The sequence below is a fragment of the Ambystoma mexicanum genome, chromosome 1p (genome assembly GCF_040938575.1).
Source record: "Ambystoma mexicanum isolate Mex_15411 chromosome 1p, UKY_AmexF1_1, whole genome shotgun sequence".
NCBI classification, from domain to species: Eukaryota; Metazoa; Chordata; class Amphibia; order Caudata; family Ambystomatidae; genus Ambystoma; species Ambystoma mexicanum.
In genome coordinates, this window is record NC_090921.1 from 1,126,729,477 (window position 1) to 1,126,753,299 (window position 23,823).

A 23,823-nucleotide genomic window follows, 5' to 3' on the forward strand; every position below is an offset into this window, starting at 1 on the left:
TCTTACTTACCATCCCTTTCTTTGCCTTGTGGAATCAGAAAAAATACAATATTACGGCTGTTACACCAAGCAAAGGAAAATACACCGACACAGGCTTGTAAAGATTCCCAGAATCTTTATTACAAAACTGAACAGTATTCAACAAAGTACACAAATAGCTATTTGGCCGTCAATACATCACAGAGACCACCAGCAGGGTTCACTGTGAGCAGTGAACAGAATTTCCTAGCTGGACATCGACGCATTTATACAATTTGTAAAATGATGTCCAGCCCTCTTACAGGTTAATTATACACTGGGCTAGGGTCGCGCCAGGTTCACTTTCCTAATTTACATATCTCATGCATGCGGTTTACTTTTGAATACATTTTCTAACACACTCCATTATTCTTTAATTTAACATTTACATTCTTTACATACTGTTTTAATACAGACCAAACAAATGTTTCACATATTATATTCGGATATCATTACTGTTCTTGTATACTTGTAGTTTAACATTGCTAATTCAAGTAATCCCCTGCTCACGAGGTCATCAAAGGACAAGGTCTACATGACCCTAACATGTAGCCTGAAGGCAGGTTGGACATTAACTCTCCTACAGAGGTTGGAGAGGTTAAGGCAAGAACAAGGGCACACAAGACGGCCATTTTAGATTGCAGGGTGACTTTGTACAAAAACCCAAAAATGGCGGTTCTAACCTAAAATGGAGGCTTGATTCAAGATGGCAGCTTACATCAATTTCTAAGGTCAAGACCTTGCCGTAGAGAGTTATTCACGTACAATCTTAAGCAACTTGGCGTAGGCCAATATACATACAAATCGTTATAATAGGAGGCATAATTTAATATCCAGTTCGACAAACCCTCCTTTTGGCCTATACCAAGTGCTAACACTACTTCTGATTTGCTTACAAGTAACTCCATACGTCATCGTCCGTACACCCCGAATCATTGTCGGACATATCTATTGCCATTAGATCTGACACCAGAGTTTCTTTCAAAACATACTCTTTGGAAACCTTCTTTGGTGAGTATATTTTATGCCCTAATACACTTGTTGCTTGTGCGCAACATCCCCCTAACACTGAGCATATACCAGGGAGACACTGTATACAACAACAAAGAAACAGAAAACTTCCCAAGATAATCAGCAGGGCCGAAAACAACTTCCATCCCCATGACGGTAGGAGGTCCCAAAACCATGTGCCAAGTTCCCATTTTCCCTCAGGCACATGTACTTCTGAACTAAGAACATGTAGATTTTGGATAGCCCTAAAGATCGTCGGAAAGGAGTCTGGTACGTAAACACAGCAAGCGGACCCCACTAATTTACATACTCCTCCTCGCTCTGCCAGGATGACATCTAATGCCATCCGTTCTGAAGAGCCACTAATCTTATCGCTCTCTGCTCTAATGTCATATTATAGAGTATGTCAGTGGTCCAGATGATGGTTCCCTCCAATACTCTCGCTAGTCCCCTGATAACTTCTGAATTCGTAATTTGCACACAAAATGGCACAAAGGATTTCATAATATCTCCTAGAGTTTGCGCTGGAGTATCCCCTTTTACACCTCGTCGTGGATGAGTCTTCGAAATTTCTATAGTACTGTCAATAAATACCCCAGGTAATAGAATCCCTAAATAACAGGTTCCTTGCCAATCCCTGGGCAACCATGGAAATGCCACATTACCGCAAACAAAATAGACAGGTTCGCCTACGTACAGAGGTCTGTTTTCACTAGTCAAATTCGCAACATTGGCGCACTTTCTAAAATTAGCCATTGACCGTGTTCCATTCCTCTGTATGCAGAAGGATACTGAATCAGGGCTATGATTAACAGAATAAGATGGAGGCGTGGCATCCTTATTGCCTATAGGAGCCATTTTAAAGAGATTAAAGACTGAAAGGGACGAGAAAATCTATCAGAGGGCCTAACAGAAGCAACGTTTGGCTTACTTCTATTTGCAAAAAGCGAGCATCCCAGGTGCATCAAAACATCCTTTTCAAAACTATTTAAATTTGTACCATCAAAGTTCCCTGAGATGCTGTCATTCCATCGACCAAAAAATAGTGCTCTAAGAGAAGCGTAACAGGCAGTTGTCAAAGGTAAGGGATAAATATACCAACCTAGCCCCTTATCCCCATGTTGCGGTAGATGTGTACAGATCCAGCAATTGATCTGATTAAAAATTACATGAGTGGCATTAATTATTAACAAAAGGGTATTATTCTGATAGTTCCGTCTATGCAAAGAATCCCTAGGCGACAAAGTATGCAATTGCACAGAAGGAGTGGGAATAACAGATACATTTTCAAAAGGTAAAAAGTCCTCTAACGGAAATGCTTCCTCCAGATACCATAACCCAAACCCAACAGTTACTAAAAATCCAGTAATTATCACAAAAAGGCAACAATATACTTTGTGGGTCCCCTTACATGCTTGATCATTGTCTCTGCTAGTCAAATGTTTATCTAAAAGTTCGGTACGAGCGGTAGCGGATGCAGGCATTGTCGTCTTCAACCAAAAAAACACCAATTGTTTGTTTGCTGGCGACTCCAGTCGGGCGTCTTCTTAATGTCTTTCCCACAACCCTTAGCCAACAGAATCTTCCCGCACAGTCGGGCCAAAAAGGCAAGCCCTCAAATGATTTTCTCAATCGCACAGTCAGACCATGCTGTACATTTACTTCCTTGGGCGCAAATTATAATTTGCAGTTTCTGGTGAGAACAAAGTGTCGTCACTTCCTCCTGGAAGTGGCGAATGGACGGAAATGGGATCAGAAAAGGATTGATCCGGAAGTTCCACTGTTGGGGAGTGCAGAGACAAGTTGGCTGTTTTGTCCGGCCCTGTGGATTCTGAAGCGGTCTCCGATTCTCCCTTGTTGGTTGTTGCTGTTTCAGGCACGCTAGTTACAGCAGTGGGAAGGGATTCTGTGTCTTCTGTATCATATGGCACGGGCTGTGGGATCCGTTTGGTGTCCACCGCATGGATCCAGTGTTTACGACCCGCTACCCACACGGCAGTCTGGGTGACTAGCAGGACTTGGTAGGGACCCCTCCACCGAGGTGCAAGGCAAGATGACCTCTCAAAAACCTTCATGAGGATCCAGTCCCCCGGTCGTAGACTGTGACCAGGACCCTCGTAGTGCACAGGTAATGCCTCTCGCACCTGGTGATATATTGAAAACAGATTTTTAGTCAACTGGTTACATTTTCTATATCCCGTAATGAGCGACTTTTTGACATACCCCAAATATTAGCAGGTCTCCCCATTACCACCTCAAAGGGAGAGAGCCCAGTCTTAGCTTGAGGGGTTGTTCTCATCGACAGTAACACGATCGGTAAGGCGTCGGGCCATTTTAGCTTGGGGCCAGCACACGTTTTAGCGAGTTTGTTCTTTATAATGCCGTTGTGCCTTTCTACTAATCCGGCACTTTGGCCATGTCTAGCTGAATGGAACCGCTTGTCAATCTGTAATCCTTTGCAAATTTGTAGGATTACAGTGGCAATAAAGCGTGGCCCATTATCTGACCAGATGACTCTCAGCAGCCCGAACCTAGGAAAAAACTAAACTCTTTCAACAGAATTTTTGCCGTGGTTATGACCATTGCATCTCTAACCGGGAAGGCCTCAACCCACTTACTAAAGGCACAAATAACAACCAATACATATTTAAGATTGTTACACCGTTCCATTTCAATAAAATCGATGTGAATAACCTCAAACGGGACAAAAGGTGGAGCGCAACTTCCTCTAGGAGTCGAGGTACCTTTTCCTACATTGTGCTGCAAGCAAACCATGCAGTTCTGGACAAAACGCTCCGCAGTTTTGAAAATCTTATCATTGGCCCATAGACTGTGTAGCATTTTTGTCAATTTTCGTGCACAAACATGTGTCGGACCATGAGCCATAATAACCATCATTGTAATGTAGGTGTCAGGTAGTAACCATTTCCCTTCAATATTGTCTACCCAACACCCATCGTCATCCAATCTCCCTGCACCCTCGATCCATCTCTTAGTTTCCTCTATGGTAGCATCTGCTTGAATATCTTTTACAGCTTCGATACTTTCACCCAAAGTGCAAACATTTATAATTTCTTTTACAGCATTCATTTCTGAACTGGAATCAGTGGCAGTTTGTTTAGTTATCTGATCGGCAAAAGCATTTCCTTTTCCTACATCATCTGTAACCTTTTGATGTGCTCAACATTTTATGATAGCTAACTGAACAGGGAGTGCAAGTGCTGAAAGTAATCGCACTATTAAAGTGCCATGCTGGATTTTCGTTCCGTGCGAGGTCAAGAAACCTTGTTCTTTCCAAAGTCTACTGAAATTGTGGGCCACCCCAAAGGCATACTGACTATCAGTATATATATTCACTGTAAGCCCTTCAGAAAGTTCACAAGCTCGAGTTAACGCTATAATTTCTGTGGCCTGCGCAGAGTTATGCATAATTATTTTAGTTTCCACAACCGTGCTTAAAGTAGTAACAGCATAAGCAGCCGTGGATGTACCGTCTGGAAGTTTAAAACAAGAGCCATCACAAAATAGCTCTCCTTGTGGGCTATTCAAAGGCGTGTCTTTCAGATCGATTCTGCCTTTAGTCTCTTGTTCTGTCATATAAAGGCAATCGTGTGATGTATCGTCACCATCAACAGTATCTTGCGAGACAGGTAAAAGTTCAGCCGGATTCAATACACAACACCTCTGAATTTGAATGTGGGGGGCAAACAAGATTAGTTCATATCTTGTCAATCGTGCAGAAGTGAGGTGTTGCGTTTGAGTTCTATTCAATAGAATATCTACAGAGTGAGGCACCATTAGGGTTAACGCATGACCCAGGACCATTCCCTCACTCTGTTTTACAGACGCAGCAGCAACAGCACGCAAACATCTTGGCAAAGCGCATGCTACAGGATCAAGGGCGGACGAATAGTAGCCGCACGGCCTATTCTTCCCTCCATGTTCCTGTGTTAACACAGCCAAAGCACATCCATCACGTTCATGCACAGACAATACAAAGGCCTTGTCATAATTCAGAGTTCCTAAAACCGGCGCTGAACACAGCGCAGATTTGAGCAAATCAAATGATGTCTGGTATTCCAAAGTCCATGGCAATGGCAAAGAAATGCCCTTCTTTGTCAAAGCCAGCATTGGTTTAATCGTTAACGAAAAGTTAGGGATCCACAATCTACAATAAGAAGCCATACCTATCAAGGCTCTAACTTCCTTTTGCGCATTTGGGACAGACATGCCAGAAATGGTCTTTATTCATTCAGGTGTCAACCGTCTTCCCTCCTTTGACAGGAGATAGCCTAAATAGGCGACCTCCTGGCAACAATATTGGAATTTTTTAAGTGAAGCTTTGTGGCCGTGTTTTGCTAGATGACAAGCAGAAACACTGTGCCTTCTTTACAGGCGCTCTCAGAATCAGCAGCCAAGAGGAGGTCATCTACATACTGCAGTAACGTGCAAGTAGTAGGCAACTCGAGGGTATCAAGCTGCTCTTTCAATGCCCTACTATAAATACTTGGACTCTCAGTGTACCCCTGTGGTGCACGAGTGAATGTAAACGAGCGTCCACCTAGGGTAAACGCAAACAAATACCTGCTATCCTTGTGTATGGGAATACTGACAAATGCGTTTTTAAGATCAACAACGCTAAAATGAGTGGCAGAAGCCGGAATCATGGTTAGTATCGTTGTAACCTCAGGTACGATAGGAAATTGAGGATCCACAATTTTGTTAATAGCGCGTAAGTCAATTATAAAACCAAAGGGAATCGTATTATCACCTTTTTTGTATGCTGGCAAAATGGGGCTGTTACATATACTACTCATAATCTCCTCAATTACTCCACGATGTACAAAATCAGAAACTAGACATTTCAAAGCCTGTTCGCCTTCAACTGAGATCTTGTATTGCGGGATGCGAGGCAATTTTACTCCATGTTTCAAAACAATTTTAACAGGTTCAATTTGAAGAATGCCCACATCATTATCATCAATTGCCCATTAGCATTCTGGAACATTACTAAATTCTGGCGGTAAAGGTCGAGTCAAAAACTGAGAGGCGAGTGATTTCTGAGGTGAAATTGTTAGCCGAATTCCGTCCGGAGAACAATGTATTACTGCATGCAATGCCTTCAACAAATTTAGCCCCAGCAAGTTCTGTTCAGTTCAGTTTGTGGTAATTAGAAATGGAGACTGTTCCGTGAAGGGACCCAGTGTTATCGGTACCGGCAAAGAGACCGGACAAACTACAGGTGTGCCTGAAAACCCTACGGAAACGTTGGATTGCCCTTAGAGGGGAATATTTGGAACCCGTGAATGATCAATGGAACATTTCTGTGCTCCCGTATCTACTAAAAATAGATGCTTCCTATTTCCCACCGCCATCTCAACGTAGGGGCCTTTCTGATGAATGGGAATAGGCGTAGGTTCCAAATCCTGCTTCGGGCAATCCTAGCGAAACAGAATATCATCAAAAGGAAGCTCTTCAGAGAGGTAGGTGGAAGAAGGGTGATCAAAAATGTTTCTATTATCCACATTCGAAACTTGCTTATCTTGTGAAGGAGGTTGCTGAGATTCTGATGTAAACTGACCTCTGCCAGGGCCCGCTGCACCTGGGCAACCTCTGGATCGTCTACCCATGTTCCCAAATTACCTTTGCTGTAAGGTCGGACATTGTGCGTGCCAGTGGCCTTCCTACCGGCAATAGGCACACTGGTTAATTGTTACCGGAGCCAAGGGCGCACTTCCCTGTGGAATGTACTGACCTCTAAATTGATAACCCCTCTAGGGTTTCTAACAATCTGCTGTAATAAAACTTTAGTTTTCAGGTCACCCTTTTTTTTCTCAAGTTTTTCCTTTTCAGTATTTACACGAGCCATATGCAGTACTTCTGATTGGGACTTCGCCTGCCAAGCGCTTTCAGAAGACATAATCTGTAACTGGATGTCAGGCAGCAATCCATGTACAAATTTGTCGACAAACAACCTTTTCCCTGACTCTGTGCCTAAGTCTTGTCCACTGAAATCTGAGAATACCTGCTCGAACCGATTGAAGAAATCAGTAGCACCCTCAGACTTTCCTTGGACACAGGCTGTGAGCTTGTCCGAAATGATTCTTTTTTCTGGAACCATAGTTTTCAATTTTACAATAATTCTATCAGTCAAGGTTAATATCACTTGAGGTGGTCGTTCGCCAGCTGGTCTTTCTCTGTCTAGCCTAATCATGTTATCCCATGTATCTCCCAACCCAGATATGTCATCTATAATCTAATCTGTTTCCACAAATCAACTGGCAGGAGTACGGGAAATAATAGGTCAATATCACTTAAAGTGAATACCGACGACTGTAAGACCGACTCTATTTCTTTATAGAATCCGGTCGGATTCTTTCTTATATCGGGAATAGATTGCTTTATGGTGTTCACTTCCTGTCTTGAAAACGGGACGTGAACAAACTGAGAAACGTAATGTGCAGGAATTTCTCCGGCAACTATTCCTCGTCCAGCATCGGCCGCAATCTCAACTTTCGGGACAAATATCGGAGGGACCTCTCTCATAGGCAACTGAGAAGTAGGCAGCTCCGAACGCTTACTAAGCAACAGAGCCAAATCAAGCGCTAAGGCAGTCGAAGAAGTATCAATCGAAAAAACTCTCTTATAAACACTCAACAATTCTGCGGGACAACAAATCTTTTTTCTTACACACTCATTCTGCAGGTGCTCTACCATCACCTGTATCACTTTCTTTTGCATTTCTAACGTATACTGACTATATGTTTCATATACTTCAACTGGACTTATCGACATATCCGAAATCCATCTTATTGCGTCCTTTATACAAAATCGCGCTTCCTCTCCTTTTAATTCTCGACGAGGAGAAAACCGTTTCTGTAAGTACATAACACCTAAACTACCACCATCTACTTCCTCATTCTGTAACTCTTCCAACTCCTTCCTATACTCAAAAATCCTCTCAACATGCTCATATACCTTCTTCGCAGTATCTCTGGACAACGCTAAGGCGTTCAAATCCCGTAACTCTTGTGGGAAATCTACATCATTTAGTCTATTCCACATTATACTCAAATGAGTCCCTAATCCTTCGATAAAAACATTTTTCTCAGGAATATCTTTTAACTTTTCGAGTGTGGAAAAAACATCAGCCTGTTCACCCTTCTCCATACAATGTTTAGCCCAAGCAGTCAATTCACTCTTTTTATCTAGGGACACAGTATTACGAGTCACAACCCTTGGTCTTGCTCCCTGGTCTACTACAAGCGATGCAGAATCACTTGGAAGAGGAAGAGTAGGCACATTCTGAATAACAACAGGTGAAGGCAAGGGGGTAGGCAAAGGGGCGACGGCTGGAAGAACAACAGGAAGAACAGCAGGGAGGACCGGAGGAACTATAGGAGGGGGAACTACAACAGGAAGGGGCAAAGCGCCAGGAGGAGGGACGTATGGAGGTGGCGCGGAGGCATCGGGCCTTCGTTCATGCAAAAGTTTATTAATCAATTCATCCGACGTATGAAAATCTTTTGAAGGGTAGATTTTCTGAATGCCTAATTGAAATACCCTGTCCGTGTTCCTAACTGACTCCAATTGTTTATTTTGATCATATAACCGTGCCTTTTCGACACTTGTCATATGTCTACGCATGTGTTTCTCTCTACTCTTTTGTTGCTGTAAAGCTTCTGTTTTCCAACTGTGCAACGCATCAAATGCTGCAGGTCCAGCCTTTTTCTTTACTAATACAGACTCTAAATATTCTATACGAGGGATTTCAAAACTACCATTGGTTGGCCACCGAAGATTAGAATTATGTCTGGTTTGTCTGTGCCAAATGTCATTAAATGCTATACTACCAAAGCCTTTCTTACAGTACATAGTACATGCCGGCGACCCCTGCTGTGGTGCGGGACGGCTATCTTCCAAAGATTGTCTGTCGCTGCGGAATAATGCCCTAAAGCAGGCAGACAATTTCCCAGGCATATCAAAGTTCTGGTGTTACCTGGTTAAATAATTGTGGTCGCGAGTACAATGCTCCAAATTCAAATTGTCAGGGTTAGATCAAGAATCGGGGCACGATTCACCTGACCAAAGGACTGGGAAGCCCGATCGGGTTACTGAGGACAATGCTAAGGACCCACGTGCCGGGTGATTTTAGGCAAATTTACCCACCTCAAATATATGGACCCTCGTCAAGACGTCGTCTCGGGCTACAGCTCACCGTCCAGGGATCGGATCGTGCAGTTTCGTCGAGGAATACGCTTCTCGTCTAGAGTGGCCGTTTCTGTTGGCACCGTCCGATCCCGGTCCGATAGCCGAGCCAACCTTCAACGAGACGAAGTCAATCTTGAGGGTCCCTGTTTGGGCGCCATCTGTGGAATCAGAAAAAATACAATATTACGGCTGTTACACCAAGCAAAGGAAAATACACCGACACTGGCTTGTAAAGATTCCCAGAATCTTTATTACAAAACTGAACAGTATTCAACAAAGTACACAAATAGCTATTTGGCCGTCAATACATAACAGAGACCACCAGCAGGGTTCAATGTGAGCAGTGAACAGAATTTCCTAGCTGGACATCGACGCATTTATACAATTTGTAAAATGATGTCCAGCCCTCTTACAGGTTAATTATACACTGGGCTAGGGTCGCGCCAGGTTCACTTTCCTAATTTACATATCTCGTGCATGCGGTTTACTTTTGAATACATTTACTAACACACTCCATTATTCTTTAATCTAACATTTACACTCTTTACATGCTGGTTTAATACAGACCAAACAAATGTTTCACTTATTATATTTGGATAGCATTACTGTCCTTATATACTTGTAGTTTAAATTTGCTAATTCAAGTAATCCCCTGCTCCCGAGGTCAACAAAGGACAAGGTCTACATGACCCTAACATGTAGCCTGAAGGCAGGTTGGACATTAACTCTCCTACAGAGGTTGGAGAGGTTAAGGCAAAAACAAGGGCACACGAGACGGCCATTTTAGATTACAGGGTGACTTTGTACAAAAACCCGAAAATGGCGGTTCTAACCTAAAATGAAGACTTGATTCAAGATGGCGGCTATCATCAATTTCTAAGGTCAAGACCTTGCCGTAGAGAGTTATTCGCATACAATCTTAAGCAACTTGGCGTAGGCCAATATACATACAAATCATTATAATAGGAGGCATAATTTAATATCCAGTTCGACAACCTTACTCACCAACATGTTCCCTACTCGCTGCCATAATCTACCCTGCCACCGTGGTGGTGATTGTTCATCAAAGTCATCGAGCTGAGATGGTAGCGGGGATCCCATAGCTGCTGCTCCTTCTTCATACTCCTCTAGGTCACTCCACACCCCTTCTACTTCCTCTTCTTGCTCACCATTCTCATTGTGTCCTTCCCCTCACTGACTTTCTGGGGTGGCTGGGCGTGGGCGTATAATTCTCACTGGTTTATCATTCAGATGGAACAGGAACTCTCCTGATCGCCATTCCTTTTCTCGCCCTTGTGATCTGGGTGTTCCCTGAGAAAGTACTGACTGTGCTGGCGTTGCTGGGGCCAATTCCCCTGTTGCGCTTAGCGAGGGTGTGAGATCTGCTATGGACAATGGTGGTATTTCCCCTCCCCCCGGCAGCATTTGGCCCTTATCACACAGTGCTCTCAGCCGTGTTATTTCCATCTGTGCATGCGCTAGCTGGCGGTCTTGATCTCCGGTTAATCGTGCTAAGTTTACAGGAGGCGCGCTCTTTGGGCCATACAGGCATCCTTTGTCATATGGCGGTGGTGCTGTGGCTATTGCTCTGGTTGAAGGAGTGGGGGTGGGGCATGCCGGTATGTACAGAGGCTCGCAGTATCCTACTTCTGGTCTTGTCATTAAGGGGTATATTTTGGTTGTGTCAATCTCAGCTGTGGTCGTTGTGCACTCACCCTTCGGTGTTCCGCTTACCTCTTCCTGCATTTTCTGTTTTTCGATTGCTTTTTCTGTACTTACCTCTGCTGCGAGGGCAATTTCCTCAAACATTTGCCACAGGTTCAATACTTCCCTTCTGTTCTGCAACTGTTTCCCCTTATATCTTGCCAATAAGTGCATAGACACTAAATCTAACACCCTTTTGTCAAACAACCCTCCCTCTGGCCAAATTGGTGTCACGCTGTCCCCTTTTATCTCCGTCACCCACTGATCGTGGTATTTTTGTATCCTATCACTATATAGTGGGAGGTGCTGGCGAATATGAGCTAATGGTGTTATTCCCCCCATGACGATATTCCTCCCTTCTCTTGTATGTGCGCTTGCACCTGAGCCTCCCTTCTAATCACACCCTTCAACCACCCGTCCCATGGTATAGATCAACAATATGTCAAGCGTTTCTCAATTGTTGGCAGTTATTGTGTATCAATATTCAATGTTACCTTTGTAATTATTGCATTTCCAATTTCAACAGTTCACTTTCGCATGTGTACCCTTTATCAACAAATTACCTACAATACTTTGACATATGAGACAAAAAATGGACGAAAATCAAAAACATATAACACGTAACATGCACATGCACTACCTGCGCGCTTTTATTTCCCCTTTGTTCCCGTTACTTAACACTTTTTCCCTTTCCCCGTTTTACCTTCTCTTCTCATTCACTCTTTCCCAATAATTCTTGCTTACACAGAAAAAGATTATTCTAAATAACCATTCTGAGTCTACTCAATATACGAGACCCCTACTATTTTCTCTTTATCTTCACTTATTTATTTTCACTGGACGAGACAATGCTACACGGCACCGCCTTCTACCCCGTTCAGGCTAGGATACCTCTTCTCTTCTTCTTCTCACTTTTCACAAAACCTAATGGCCATATAAAGAGAAGATCAGAAAAGCCTCAGCATCACTCACACAGTCCCTACTCTCGGCTTCAACCCATTATCACCTGTTCCCTTCTTCCCTTGCTTTCCCCCTTACCTTTCCTTGGAAACCTTCGCAACCGGCACTCACGTGTTCGGTCAGGTAATCCGAGGGTCACCGTTCTTGGTCTGACCCCAGTCAGGTCCGCACCCCAAACCGTGGCCCACCTCAGCGAGCACATTTTCAGTCGGGTATTCGTCAAACGGGAACCCTTGACCCTTTCTTGTAGTGCGCACAGGCTGGTCGGCCGCAGAGGCAATGGTTTTGTGGGGGGCCTCCCGGATCTCGCCGTACGGTGTGGGCCTCGAGCCACCTCTCCAAATCACATAGCAGGGGGTCACCAAATGTTTGTGCCCTCCACGTTTTATACGTGCAAAAGAATAAAACAGACACACCCCGGACGGTGAATAAGGCAAAGAGAGCTGGCTGCGAGAGTTCAAGGCAAGGTTTATCTAACGAATGGCATTCAAAAGATCTCTGAAAGAGCTCTGCACAAGTTATCATTACATTACATTTTATAGGGTAAAGGACGCAACTAACATAGGATACTATGTTGGTCCCGATTGGTCAGTCCACTCGATGCCTCAGGTGTGGGTGACATCTCCTCCTCTGGGTTGGATGCTTGGTTGGCTGGAGGATTGACGTCAGTCATCTGTACTCCGAGCAGGTGAAGGTCAGGTCATTGTGAAGCAGGGTGGTCACTATCTAAGCTAACATAATATATGCTCAAAAATGCATGCACTAAATAACAATTGTTCAAAGTCTTTCAGTAGTTTATCATGTCTCTATAAAAGTCACACGTATATCTATACTAACAATAACATTGGATTATACAGGTCTAAGGTTAAGGTTCTTGACTACTATAATACACTGGTTGAAGTTGAGTTCTGCATTCAAAACAATCTCTGGTATGTGGCATTTGTTGGTGTTAGGCAATGATATACTGCAGCAGGGGTCTGATGTTAGTTGGGGATCTGCTGGGTGGGCATCATGGCGTGGTCAGTGATCTGGCACATGAAAGGAATATCTTGCAGGGACACAGGGTCATAATGGCAGTAAGTTTCCACTGGCAGGGGTTTCGGGGCAAGGACACGTTTGTGGAGATGGACGAGCTATGTGCTTAGCTCATGCTGGTTCACATGCAGGACAGTGATCTCAGAGGAAGAGTGATGTGTTACATTTAATATTTGTTGCAAGCACCTCCGGCTTCAGCGTGAGAATGGAACCGCAGCGTTTTGCCGTCAGAGTGATAACGAGTATGGGGGCCCTGTGCCCTGCACCCTTGGCTGCTGCGGGAAAGGGAGGAGAAGCATTTTTGTACTATCGCAGTGAGGCTTAGTCACCAAGATGGGGTCGAAAGGGGGTACAAAAATGGATGCCCTGCGTCCTGCTCAGTGGTCCCATCTACGCGAAAGTCAACCAGAGTTAAAATCGCATAAGGGCAAGGGGCGAACCCACTACTGGAGGCACTTGGTCTGAGTTTTGTACTGAGAGGTAAAGGATGCGAGGGGCCTGATGGCCCCTCGCTCCCACACATAGACGATAAAACCTTGTGCCACCAACTCACAGCTGCTGCCAACTTCTCCCAAGAAGCCATGACCTGGGTTGCAACATTCCTTGAAGGGAGATCCATGAGCGTCTTGTCAGACGTGGTGAACTCCCCGTAACCATCCCTTGTGGTGTCCTGCAAGGCTCCTGTGTCGCCCCCACCCTCTGCTATATTTACCAAACCCCTTTTGACCTCCTGGATGACCTCGGCAAGGTCTACTCCAACTATGCCGACAACACTCAAATTCTCCTTACCTTGTCAGGGTCCCATGAAGAGGACACTATGATGATCAACAAAATGCACCTAACCATCCAGACATGGATGACCACGAACCATCTGTGTCTGAACGACGACAAGATGGAGATCCTCGTAGTGGGGTCACCTGCATTGCTAAAGAAACTCTCCCCCATATATTCATCTTTCCTGACTAATGGCTTCAAAATCCCTGTCTCAGCGTCTGTGAAAACCTTCGGAGTGCACTGATATGCCATCCTCTCCCTCACTAAACAAATCAATGCAATCGCCTCGTCAGCAGCATACACAGCCAAACGTCTTAACGCAGCCAGATAATTTGTTACACTGAAGTTGCCTGACATTCGCACGATCAGTAACTGGAGCAAGACTCGACTACTGCAATGCCCTTTTTGCAGGCACAATGAAGAAGGATATCTGTAAAATGCAGGTAATCCAAAACAATGTGCTACGCTCAGCACTCAATATCTCCAAAAGAGACCATATCTCAGCAGCAAGAAAGGCGGTGCATTGGTTGCCTATCCAGGAAAGGATTAACTTCAAAATCCTTACCATCACCCACAAATGCCTTTTGTAAGAAATTGCTAGCCTTAGGACATCAAAATGCCAGTCTAGGCACGTAATATCACTTAGCATGCTTGCTTTAAAAGCATGATAAAGCAAGCATGATACATGTTATTAGGTGCCTAGAATGATATTTTGGTGTAGTAAGTCTAGCCTTTTCTTACTGTGGCATGACATGTTTTACTGGCTAGCTATGCCCAGTAAAAATGTCATGCCACAGTAAGAAATGACTAGACGTATTTCATCAAAATGCAAGCATGAAAAGTGTTTCTACATGGCAAAACTGGCTTTTTTTTTACTGATCATCTATAATGAAGCAAACATGATAAGTGTTATTATGTGTCTGGACTGGCCTGTATAGGAGCAGCCAGTTGAAACATGTTTTCGTACCGTAAAATGGCATTTTTAATTGCAAAGCCAACAGGAGTATGCTCTTATGTGTGGATAGTGGCAAATGTTGGTAGAGCCAGTCTAGACATGTTTTCTTATGGTAACATTACTGGCATTATGCGCAATATGAGTATGTTCTTATATGGGGATACTGTCATATATAGGTGAAGTCAGCATGGAAATGTATGGGCATAGGCAGTGTGACATTTTTTTCTATAGTTTCATATATTGTGCGAAAGGCATCATAAAAAGGTATTGAGCAATGCTCCTATCTACTATTGGTGACTTGCATCTATTGGATTTTTCCATGAATCACCCTACAAAACTGATCGCGAACTGGCATTTTACGAAATTCTTCACAGTGTGCTGTATAATGCACCATTTTAACCTATTAGTACACAATTTTCTTGGGGGGAGAACTCCCACCCCCCGGACCATCCTTGCACATTTTTGGCAAATATTAACACCCCACCAATTACAAATATTCACCAGCCTCCAGTAGCAGTGTGAAAACCAACATAAAGTGGGTTCTTAGAGCCGCTTCATTTTTGAAAAGCACGCTATGAAGTTTGGCTTTCTCTAAAGTGCAAGACTGAAGAGTAGTATCTGTCTATATAAGCCAGACAGATAGGATATGCCAGATGAAGAACTACTTATTTAGAGTGCCTTGTTTGTTTCAATTTTCGGAGGATTATCATTTTGTGCAATCATATTCCACATTTTGAAGTTGCTCGGACCTAGATTTTCCCATATGCAATTAAAATAGTGTTATGTCATAATTCTCTGTATGTCATGTGTGACTCCTGGTAACTCCTGCTTTGAAGCGCGGTAAACATAGTTATTATTAGTATGAAATGTGATAGTACTTAGTGTATTAACCTTAAAAGGATGAAGGACTGGTTCAGCACTGCTGAAATATGAACATGGCAAGGGCACACTGGCACTTGTCAGAGATGAGCTTTTAACTTGCTGAGCTATCCAATTGCGACACATAGTGCTGTTTAATCAATTGTGAAGTTAAAAACATTTATCACAATATCTACCCATCCCCCTCTCTTGTCCACTCCCATCCTTTTTAAAATAAAATGAAATATATCACTACTATTTTCAGGTTCACTACTGGGCCATGATATCATTACAGTACTTAGAAGCAGTAGGAATGTATGTGTTATGTTAAGAAGACACATAACCACCAGAGCCAATCCATGCATTACCAAATGCTGTGGTAGTCACATTTATGAAGAAATAGCTGGTAAAATACTTCAGAGGGCTATGTGCTCACTGCTGGTATGTATGTGTGTCTTCAGATCACAGGTGTGAAGCGTAGCAAGTTCTACTCAACTGTATATGCCATTCGCCGTATAGCTCATGCATGTATGGTAAACAGCATTTATGATTGGCGCCACATAAGAGTACAACACTGGTGGTCAGCCTCTTGGTCCTCCTGATGATGAACCATGTACGGATTGAAACATCTTGAAGTGCCATGGGTTCCCTTTCAGTTTGTTTGTTATGAACCTTTGGATTAATATGTGATTGATAGATATTAGCTCAATACATTTTACATTATGATGAAAGTCTTTCTGTGGTAAAAAGAAGAAATAAAGGGTTCTTTGTTATGTAGTACAGTGTTTGGGTTTTGTGTCAGTTGGCTATTCCTCTGCCGTTATCCCATACCAGGTGTACGGTGCATTAACTCAACATTGGGTGCCATTACTGGACATTTGAGCATGCACTTGGCATATGAAAGAAGCAACTGGATATACAAAGCTGTAACTTACATATTTGGACCATACCTAGGCTGTGAGGCTATAGCAGACACAAGATGGCTGTATCCTCAGAGGCTGCATTAGCCACACTGTATCATACAGCACCTACGAATGTGGGGCTTTACTTTGCATATGATTACTAGACCTGACACGTGCAGCAATCATTGCCATACATTCTCAGGAAATTGCCAAATTAGGCTGCAGTGGCATATCCATGGCAGAGCCCCTGGCCTATGGTGGTTCTACTTGGTCTACCTCTGTCATAACCTGACCCCCTCAATGCCCTGACATAGCAGCACCCCAGTGATAAGGTGCTTGGTATCTAAAAAGCCATGTCTGCTTTAGTGACCGTTTGGTATTTTGTGAAATGTTAGCTTTCTTATGTTTTACAACCATCACTCAGTTCAGGAGATGCCATTAGGATTAAATGTCATTTCATGTGATGTCACCAGGGTCAAAGGCCATATGCCATCACTTCCTGTAATGTCATTGGGTGTGTGATGCCACTATCCCTGACATTTTGGTGAATTGACGTCCCTGACTGAGACACATTCTCCTGCATAACAAACACAATATGTTACCTTTCAACACAAACCACTGTTCCATAAGTGATTGAAGTGGGCATAGGACAGATACAGAACATGAGTTATTGCCTGGCAGCAAGGTGTGGAAAATGTATTGTTTTGAAACAATACCGCATCAGTGTGATGACCATATCCTTAACAGATTTAGAAAATATGTTTTTAACAGTATTCCATGAATCAAAAAATAATCAGGTTTTTTAGTGTGACATACCATTAGACTGTTGTAAAGGTTTATGTTCGAAGGATTACAATGTTTACTAAATGTTTTTGTGCCTCTCAACCCCATGGACTAATGTTGTCATTTTGTCTCTCTCTTGCTTGCTGCAGCAATGTGGATACCAAGGAGCTCTGTGGTGAGTCCTATACTTTCTATTTTCTATCAGTGGCAATAGAGCTAGGCCTCAATTTTTAATTGTATTTGCCGTGTGTCATGGCAACGGATAGTATTGAGCACTTTCCTTGGCACTCTGCTATAGCTATGAGGCACAAAGAGGCCAATGAGACACATCTGCGCAGGTTCATCAACGTCTGAGCTGTTCTATGGGCTCTGAGGAGTGAGAACATCGCTGACTTGCAGCATTTTGCTGAGTTGTGTGGATTTATGTAGCTGCATTTGCAACGCTCACTGACGTCGACCCACCCCTGCCACCCTAGGAATGAGTGCTAAACTAGACATAGAGTGAGTGCGTCAGGGAGTGCTCGAAACAAGACATTATAGCCGCATCGGAAGGTTGGCAATAATTCCAGAGGAATAATGTGCAATGGTGTCTGTCATTCATCCCTATTGTTGTTCTCCATAGAACTCCATGGGGATTTCACTGGATTCGCTGCGAGTGGTATTCCGACTCAGTAAATCCAGTGTGTTGTGGAGGTGAAGTAGAGGATTTACCCGCGAGGAGGAAAATCCTCCATTTTGTCTCCTATTTCAGAATTTGGCAGTGTGGGAAAGTGGTGATATAGTGTCAGTTATCAAGCTATGATCATTTTGCCACCATTTTCTCCCATACCGGTAATCCCATTTTGCAACTGTTCTTGCAGACGTGCACAGGGACAAGAATAGACCCGTTGCTGCCTGAAAGTAGAGTGCATCACTGCGAAGGTTCTATTATAAGATGGGTCATTTTGTGGAAACCATGGCTACTGTGCAAGTTATGTGGAAGAGTTTTAGAATCTTGCCTCTAAGAGCAACCAGGTAAAAAAAAAGCAAAGGAAACATATTCTTACAACAAAACACAAAACTCATGTATTGCAACTGACACAAAACCGTTATTGAAATGTCAGCACTCAGTCTCATGATATTTTATGGATTCACAAAACGTTATATCAATAGACTGCGCAAAACATACGCGTTCACACATATTGAAACAGATGCTCTTTACATTAAGAGAAACATTTAGAGAGAAAAGGCAAGACGTATCCTAAAGTTCCCTGCCCCTCTTCCTTCATTGTATTTTGGCAGCCTTTCAATACCACAGTAGTATAGTTTTCCGTAGTTCACCAAAAGTGGTCTACAGGTTTCGACAGCTAAGCTTTATCCTTGTGGACCCTCCCTGTCTTCTTCAGGACCAAAACTGTTTCTACAAAGTATACACAGTGCTATGTAAGGAACCCCCTACATATAAAAAAAAAACAACAAAAAAAAACAAATGTACACCAAGCCTCTTTTATCTCTGTTGTCCAGTGATGAGATGTTCACCTACATTGTTTACAAAGTATACTATAAATTGTGAGATATACAGAGATGTATTCTAGTGATAAAAAGATGGACATCTTTACTAATTCCTGGGGATTTAAACAATGACCTCCTAACGCAATCACTTCCTAACCACAAGAAGACATTGATTTATAGATTGTATGGCATATTTGTCAAAGCACATATCTCCATAGATCAAAAACCTTCAAGGTATCCCAATTTTGTATTACCTCCATCCATGCAGATAAACTACCCACAACAAAATCCAATTAATGAATTGCTCACACTAAATTTAAAGTGAGAACAATGGAGGTTAGCTATAAACACTAATATAGTGCTCTGGAGATAAAAAAGTACTGTAGTCCGATCTTAGCAGGCGTCAGGCTCATATTGTACCAGCAGATCTAAAAAGGGCCTTTGCTCGGTCCTTGACAGAATTATTGTAGACAGATCTGGAAATTCAACTGGGTTGGTTACCCCTTAATCTCCTACATGATACAGAGACAGCCAGAAATGTGACATTAGCAATACTGTTCCAAAAATAATCACCCACGAATAATAATGGCATTTACGACTGTGAAGGTATACATTAGAACTCATCATTTCATCCAACTTCTACTTAACCTGTAGCTCCACTCCAGAATGTACTCGCCAAACCATCACGTGGACCTCAACATGATTTCCACTGGAGAATAAACCTAAAAGATAGTAAAAAATGAAGGAAGTGTGACTTCTTAGCCTAAGCCTGATAGTGAAGACTCAATCTGTATCCCTTCCGATAGGTTTTCCTGTACATAATTTACCAAATATCTACACTTGATAGATTCCACCATCACTAGCTTCAAATGACCATGATTGTTGTACTGGTCACCACATTGGGGGTAATACGCTACATCTCTACCCTAAACCCATAAAGCCGTAATAAATGTTGCTAGGTGTTAACACCATGTCCTGTGGGTACTCCACTACTTGGAAAGTAAACGTATGAAAGTTGTAATTCCTGATGGCTTGTCAAAAAGGAATATAGATAACTCATTTCTTTCTGACTGACAGAATCCCTTACATTCTAAGACAATCACTGGCAATGCTAATAGTTTTGGCGTTTACTGCTGTTCTTTGCATTTTGCATTAATAGGCACCAGGGTACAAGGAGGAGAGTGCAACGTTTCAAAGGAGGATGCGATAAAGGGCACAGATGTGCAAGAGAATGAGAAGGAATAAGAATAGAGCAAGGGAGTTAATTATTGAGAGAGGATGTCATTGATTACGGGCAAGAGGAAATATGAGTGAGAAAGGTTGAGAGTAAGAGGGTAAGAAATAAAGCAAGTGTGTGAGAGGAAGGATGAGAGGGGGATGGGTTAGTGGTTGTAGTGAGAGTTGGTGGATCGGGTAGAGAGAGTGAGGGAGGCAGGGTGAGGGTAGAGTGGGGGTAGAGAGAGTGGGGTAGGTAGGTTCAGTGGGGGTACAGAGAGTGGTAGTAGGGTGGGTGGATGAGGATGAGAGAGGTGGTAGAGTGGGTGGGTGGTTGGGGTAGAAAGAGTGGGGGAAGATAGTGGAGGTAGGGTGGGTGGGGTAGAGAGAGAAGAGGTAAGGTGGATGAATGGGATACAGAGAGTGGGGGTAGGGTGGGCAGGGGTAGAAAGTGGGGGTATTGTGGGTGGGGGTAGAGAGTAGAGGTAGGGTGGATGGGTGGGGGTAGAGTGAGTGGAGGTAAGGTTGGTGCGGTTGAGAGTGGAGGTAGGGTGTGTGGGGCTAGAGAGAGTGGGGGTAGTGTGGGTGGGGTAGAGAGAGTGGGGTTAGGGTTGTTGCGTGAGGTAGAGAGAGTGGGGATAGGGTCATTGGGTGGGGTAGAGAGAGTGGGGGTTGGGTGGGGTAGAGAGAGTGGGGGTTGGGTGGGTGGGGTAGAGAGAGTGGGGATAGGATGGGTGGGGTTAGAGTGCAGGGGTAGAGTAGGTGGGGTTAGAGTGCAGGGGTAGAGTAGGTGGGGTTAGATAGAGTGGGAGTAAGTTGGGTAGGTCTGGTTAGAGAGAGTGGGGGTAGGGTCGGTGGGTGGGGTAGAGAGAGTGTGGGGTGGGTCATTGTGTGGGGTAGAGAGAGTGGGGGCAGTGTCAGTGAGGTAGAAAGAGTGGGGGTAGGGTGGGTGGGGTAGTTTAAGTGGGCATACGGTGGGTGAGGGTAGAGAGCAGGGATATGTGGGTGGACTGGGGTACAGAGAGTAGGGTGGGTTAGAGAGGTTGGGGGAAATTCAGTGGGGGGTAGAGAGGTTGAAGGAAAGTGGGTCAGGGTATTGAGGGTGTGGGGTGGGGGATTCGTAGTTGACAGGGTGGGTGGGTAGGGGTAGAGAGAATGGGGGTTGGTTGGATGAGGGTAGAGAGAGTGGAGGTCAGGAAGGTCGGAGGAGGTAAACTAGAGAGCAGGGGTAGGGTGGGTGATGCTACAGAGAGTGGGTGTTGAGTAGGTGGCTGTTGGTAGAGAGGGTGGTGTTTGGCTGAGAGGATTGTGTGGGTGAGAGTAGAGAGGGTGGGAATTGGGTGGCTAGTGGTAGAGAGGGAGGGGGTAATATGCATAGGGGTGAGTCCATGGGTGGAGTTAGAGAGGGTGGAAGTGGGGTTGGTGGGTGATCATAGATGGTTGGGACACAAAACACGAAGAAAAGAAGTCTCAATAGGACTTCTTAAAAGTAACCCAAAATAGCCTAAAGAAAACCCAACCAGCACATGCGGCCCATGTCCCTTCCCCTGTCGTACATTCTGGTGTGCAGCAATCACCACCCCCATGGGTGATGTGTTCCCTGTGCCCCGCAGTCTGTCTGTGCGATATATGGCGTACTAGCACAAGTGGGCTAACTGCGAGATACTGCTCTGTAATGGTCGGGTGGATAATCCCAGCCCTCAGCAGACCAGATAGGCCATTAAATCCTAGGGCCAAGAAACGGAAGAGTCAAGGGGAATGACAATGGCCTGTTTTTTTAAGAATCACTATAATTATAATTAATTATAATTAGTTATTTATAACACACTTAATATCGAAGAGGTTTCTATGCACAGACTCGGGATTCGAACCTGTGTTGCTCTGTGTAGTCTTGTTTCCAAGACGAGCGCATTGCCACTTAGCTATACTACCCATAAAGTAGTATAAAACAGGGACAGCAACAAACACAATTTGTCTCAGCGCTATCAAAGAATTTCATGCACGTTACCTTATAATTGAAAAATACGTTATAAGTGACATTGCATTTGCTAAAACCTACTTGAAGGAGGAATTGGTGCAGGGAATTATCTACATATAGAAAGCATACTGGTCCGTGTTTTCATTGGACATCGTATTCTGGTGGCCCCACCTCGGACCATCCCTAAAGGTGATAAGAATACACCATAGCAGTAATGATTCGACTCCTGTAAAAGTTGTAAGACAGCACTAATCAGAGAGCAATAATTGATAATGACTTTACCAAGCTTGGAGATCTTGGCAGGTCATCAGCACATGAGCAAAATATATGGGTAGGAGGAGAGGCATCAGAGAACTGCTTCTTTCAATTACTTAAGATACCAGCCCCGATTTCCGAGGCCACACGCCAGGGTTCTACCTTTGAACCCAGCTGTAACCAGCATCTTTGCTCTGGGAATTCTTAGGGAGTGAAGCATGTGCGTCGCCATAGCTAGCGCTAATGAATAGACAGTGTTTGTTATTTATGAGTCACTTATGAGGAGACCACGTTTTGAATTATTCTGTTCAGATTTTACCATGAATTTAGCTCTTATTAATATGGGTGCTATTGCTTTCTCAGGCCTCTAGAGACTTATTCGAGTTACTCTTCATCTGTTTTTAAGCTTTTGATTAACTGGCACCTTGCATCTGAAAGTTGTTTTTTTCTTTTACCTAATCTAGGAGAAATATGTCTTGTGCTTGGGAACTGTTATCTTTTGTTCTGCTTTATAGCTAGCAGACCCTCCCTATCCTGCACTAACTTTGGAAGTGAAGCCACATAGCCCCTTCTTGGCCTGCATGAAGCTTTGTTTCAGCAGCTTCAGAAGACCAGATTTCTTCTGCTGATTTGAGACGTCCTTGGGGTCTCAATTCACTCTAACGTGGCTGCGTCATCCATTTTATCAAAAATGGTTATTGTTACATTTCTGCATTGAGCAAGAATTATGTACATTCTTATGCATCCTGTGTTTCAGCCTACATATTGAGTTTGTGCGATCTAGCGTCTAGTAAATGCAGGTAATATTCTTCATGTCTAAATGCAGTTTGACCTAGTGTCTATGTGACTTCATGGTAAGTGCCTATCTGCTTTGTGTCTAATGCATCTACATGTGTAACATTTGGTTATAGTGTCATTTTGCTCTTGTCAATTTTGGTTGCAACACATACATTTCTGCTAGAGCTTGGAGATTCGTCACTTCTTTAAACATTCCGGTGTGAGGTTGGTAGGGTTGTCTCAGGGAATACAATCTCCTGTGCTTGCCATACAGCGGCGGAGAGGGGACAGGTTCCATAAATGGCGCACAACTTTCATCCCTACAATATTGAAGCTGGGGAGGGGCTGACACTATGGATGATGCATCTGCCTCTCGACATTCCCCCCTCTGGTACAGTCCTCAACCACATCTCTCAGCGGTCCCTCTCCCTTGTAGCGTGTCTTGGGGGTCCATACCTTTGTCACCCGCCTCAGGTTACCCGAATATTCTTTGTGTTCATCCACACTCCAGGGCATATATCATCATTCCCTGTCTGGTTTCCAGAATACCCAGCGTCCCACATCTTTGTGGGTTCTTTGGGGTAACAAAATGTGGAACCTGGAGGGATGATAAGACTTTGTTTGTGCTGACTAGCGGGTGAGACAGCTTCAGGTTTCTCACATACCCTTCCTGCATGCGATGTAGTCACATCTGCTTCACAGGAGAACCAGGATGGGAAATCTAAGTTCCCCTGGTCTTTACCTTTCCGATGTTCCGTCGGGAAGCAGTAGGCCTGCAGGTCTAGAAACCATTGCATGACACGTGGGGTTGAGTGTTTGCATTGGCTAATCCAAACTAGGGGAGAATCGTCGGTGACTAATGTAAACTTTCTGCCTAAGAGGTAGTGTCTAAGGTG

The 23,823-nt window shown here is 43.8% G+C and overlaps 1 protein-coding gene across 2 annotated transcripts in view; it reads left to right on the top strand.

Annotated features, from left to right (window-relative positions):
* NECAB2 (N-terminal EF-hand calcium binding protein 2) overlaps positions 1-23,823 on the top strand; it is a 1,606,005-nt gene that overhangs the window by 653,047 nt on the left and 929,135 nt on the right. For both annotated transcript variants that reach the window (XM_069604778.1, XM_069604779.1), the window contains exon 4: positions 17,361-17,386. In XM_069604778.1, coding sequence (XP_069460879.1) covers positions 17,361-17,386 — 26 coding nt within the window. The remainder of the gene's footprint in view (positions 1-17,360; positions 17,387-23,823) is intronic.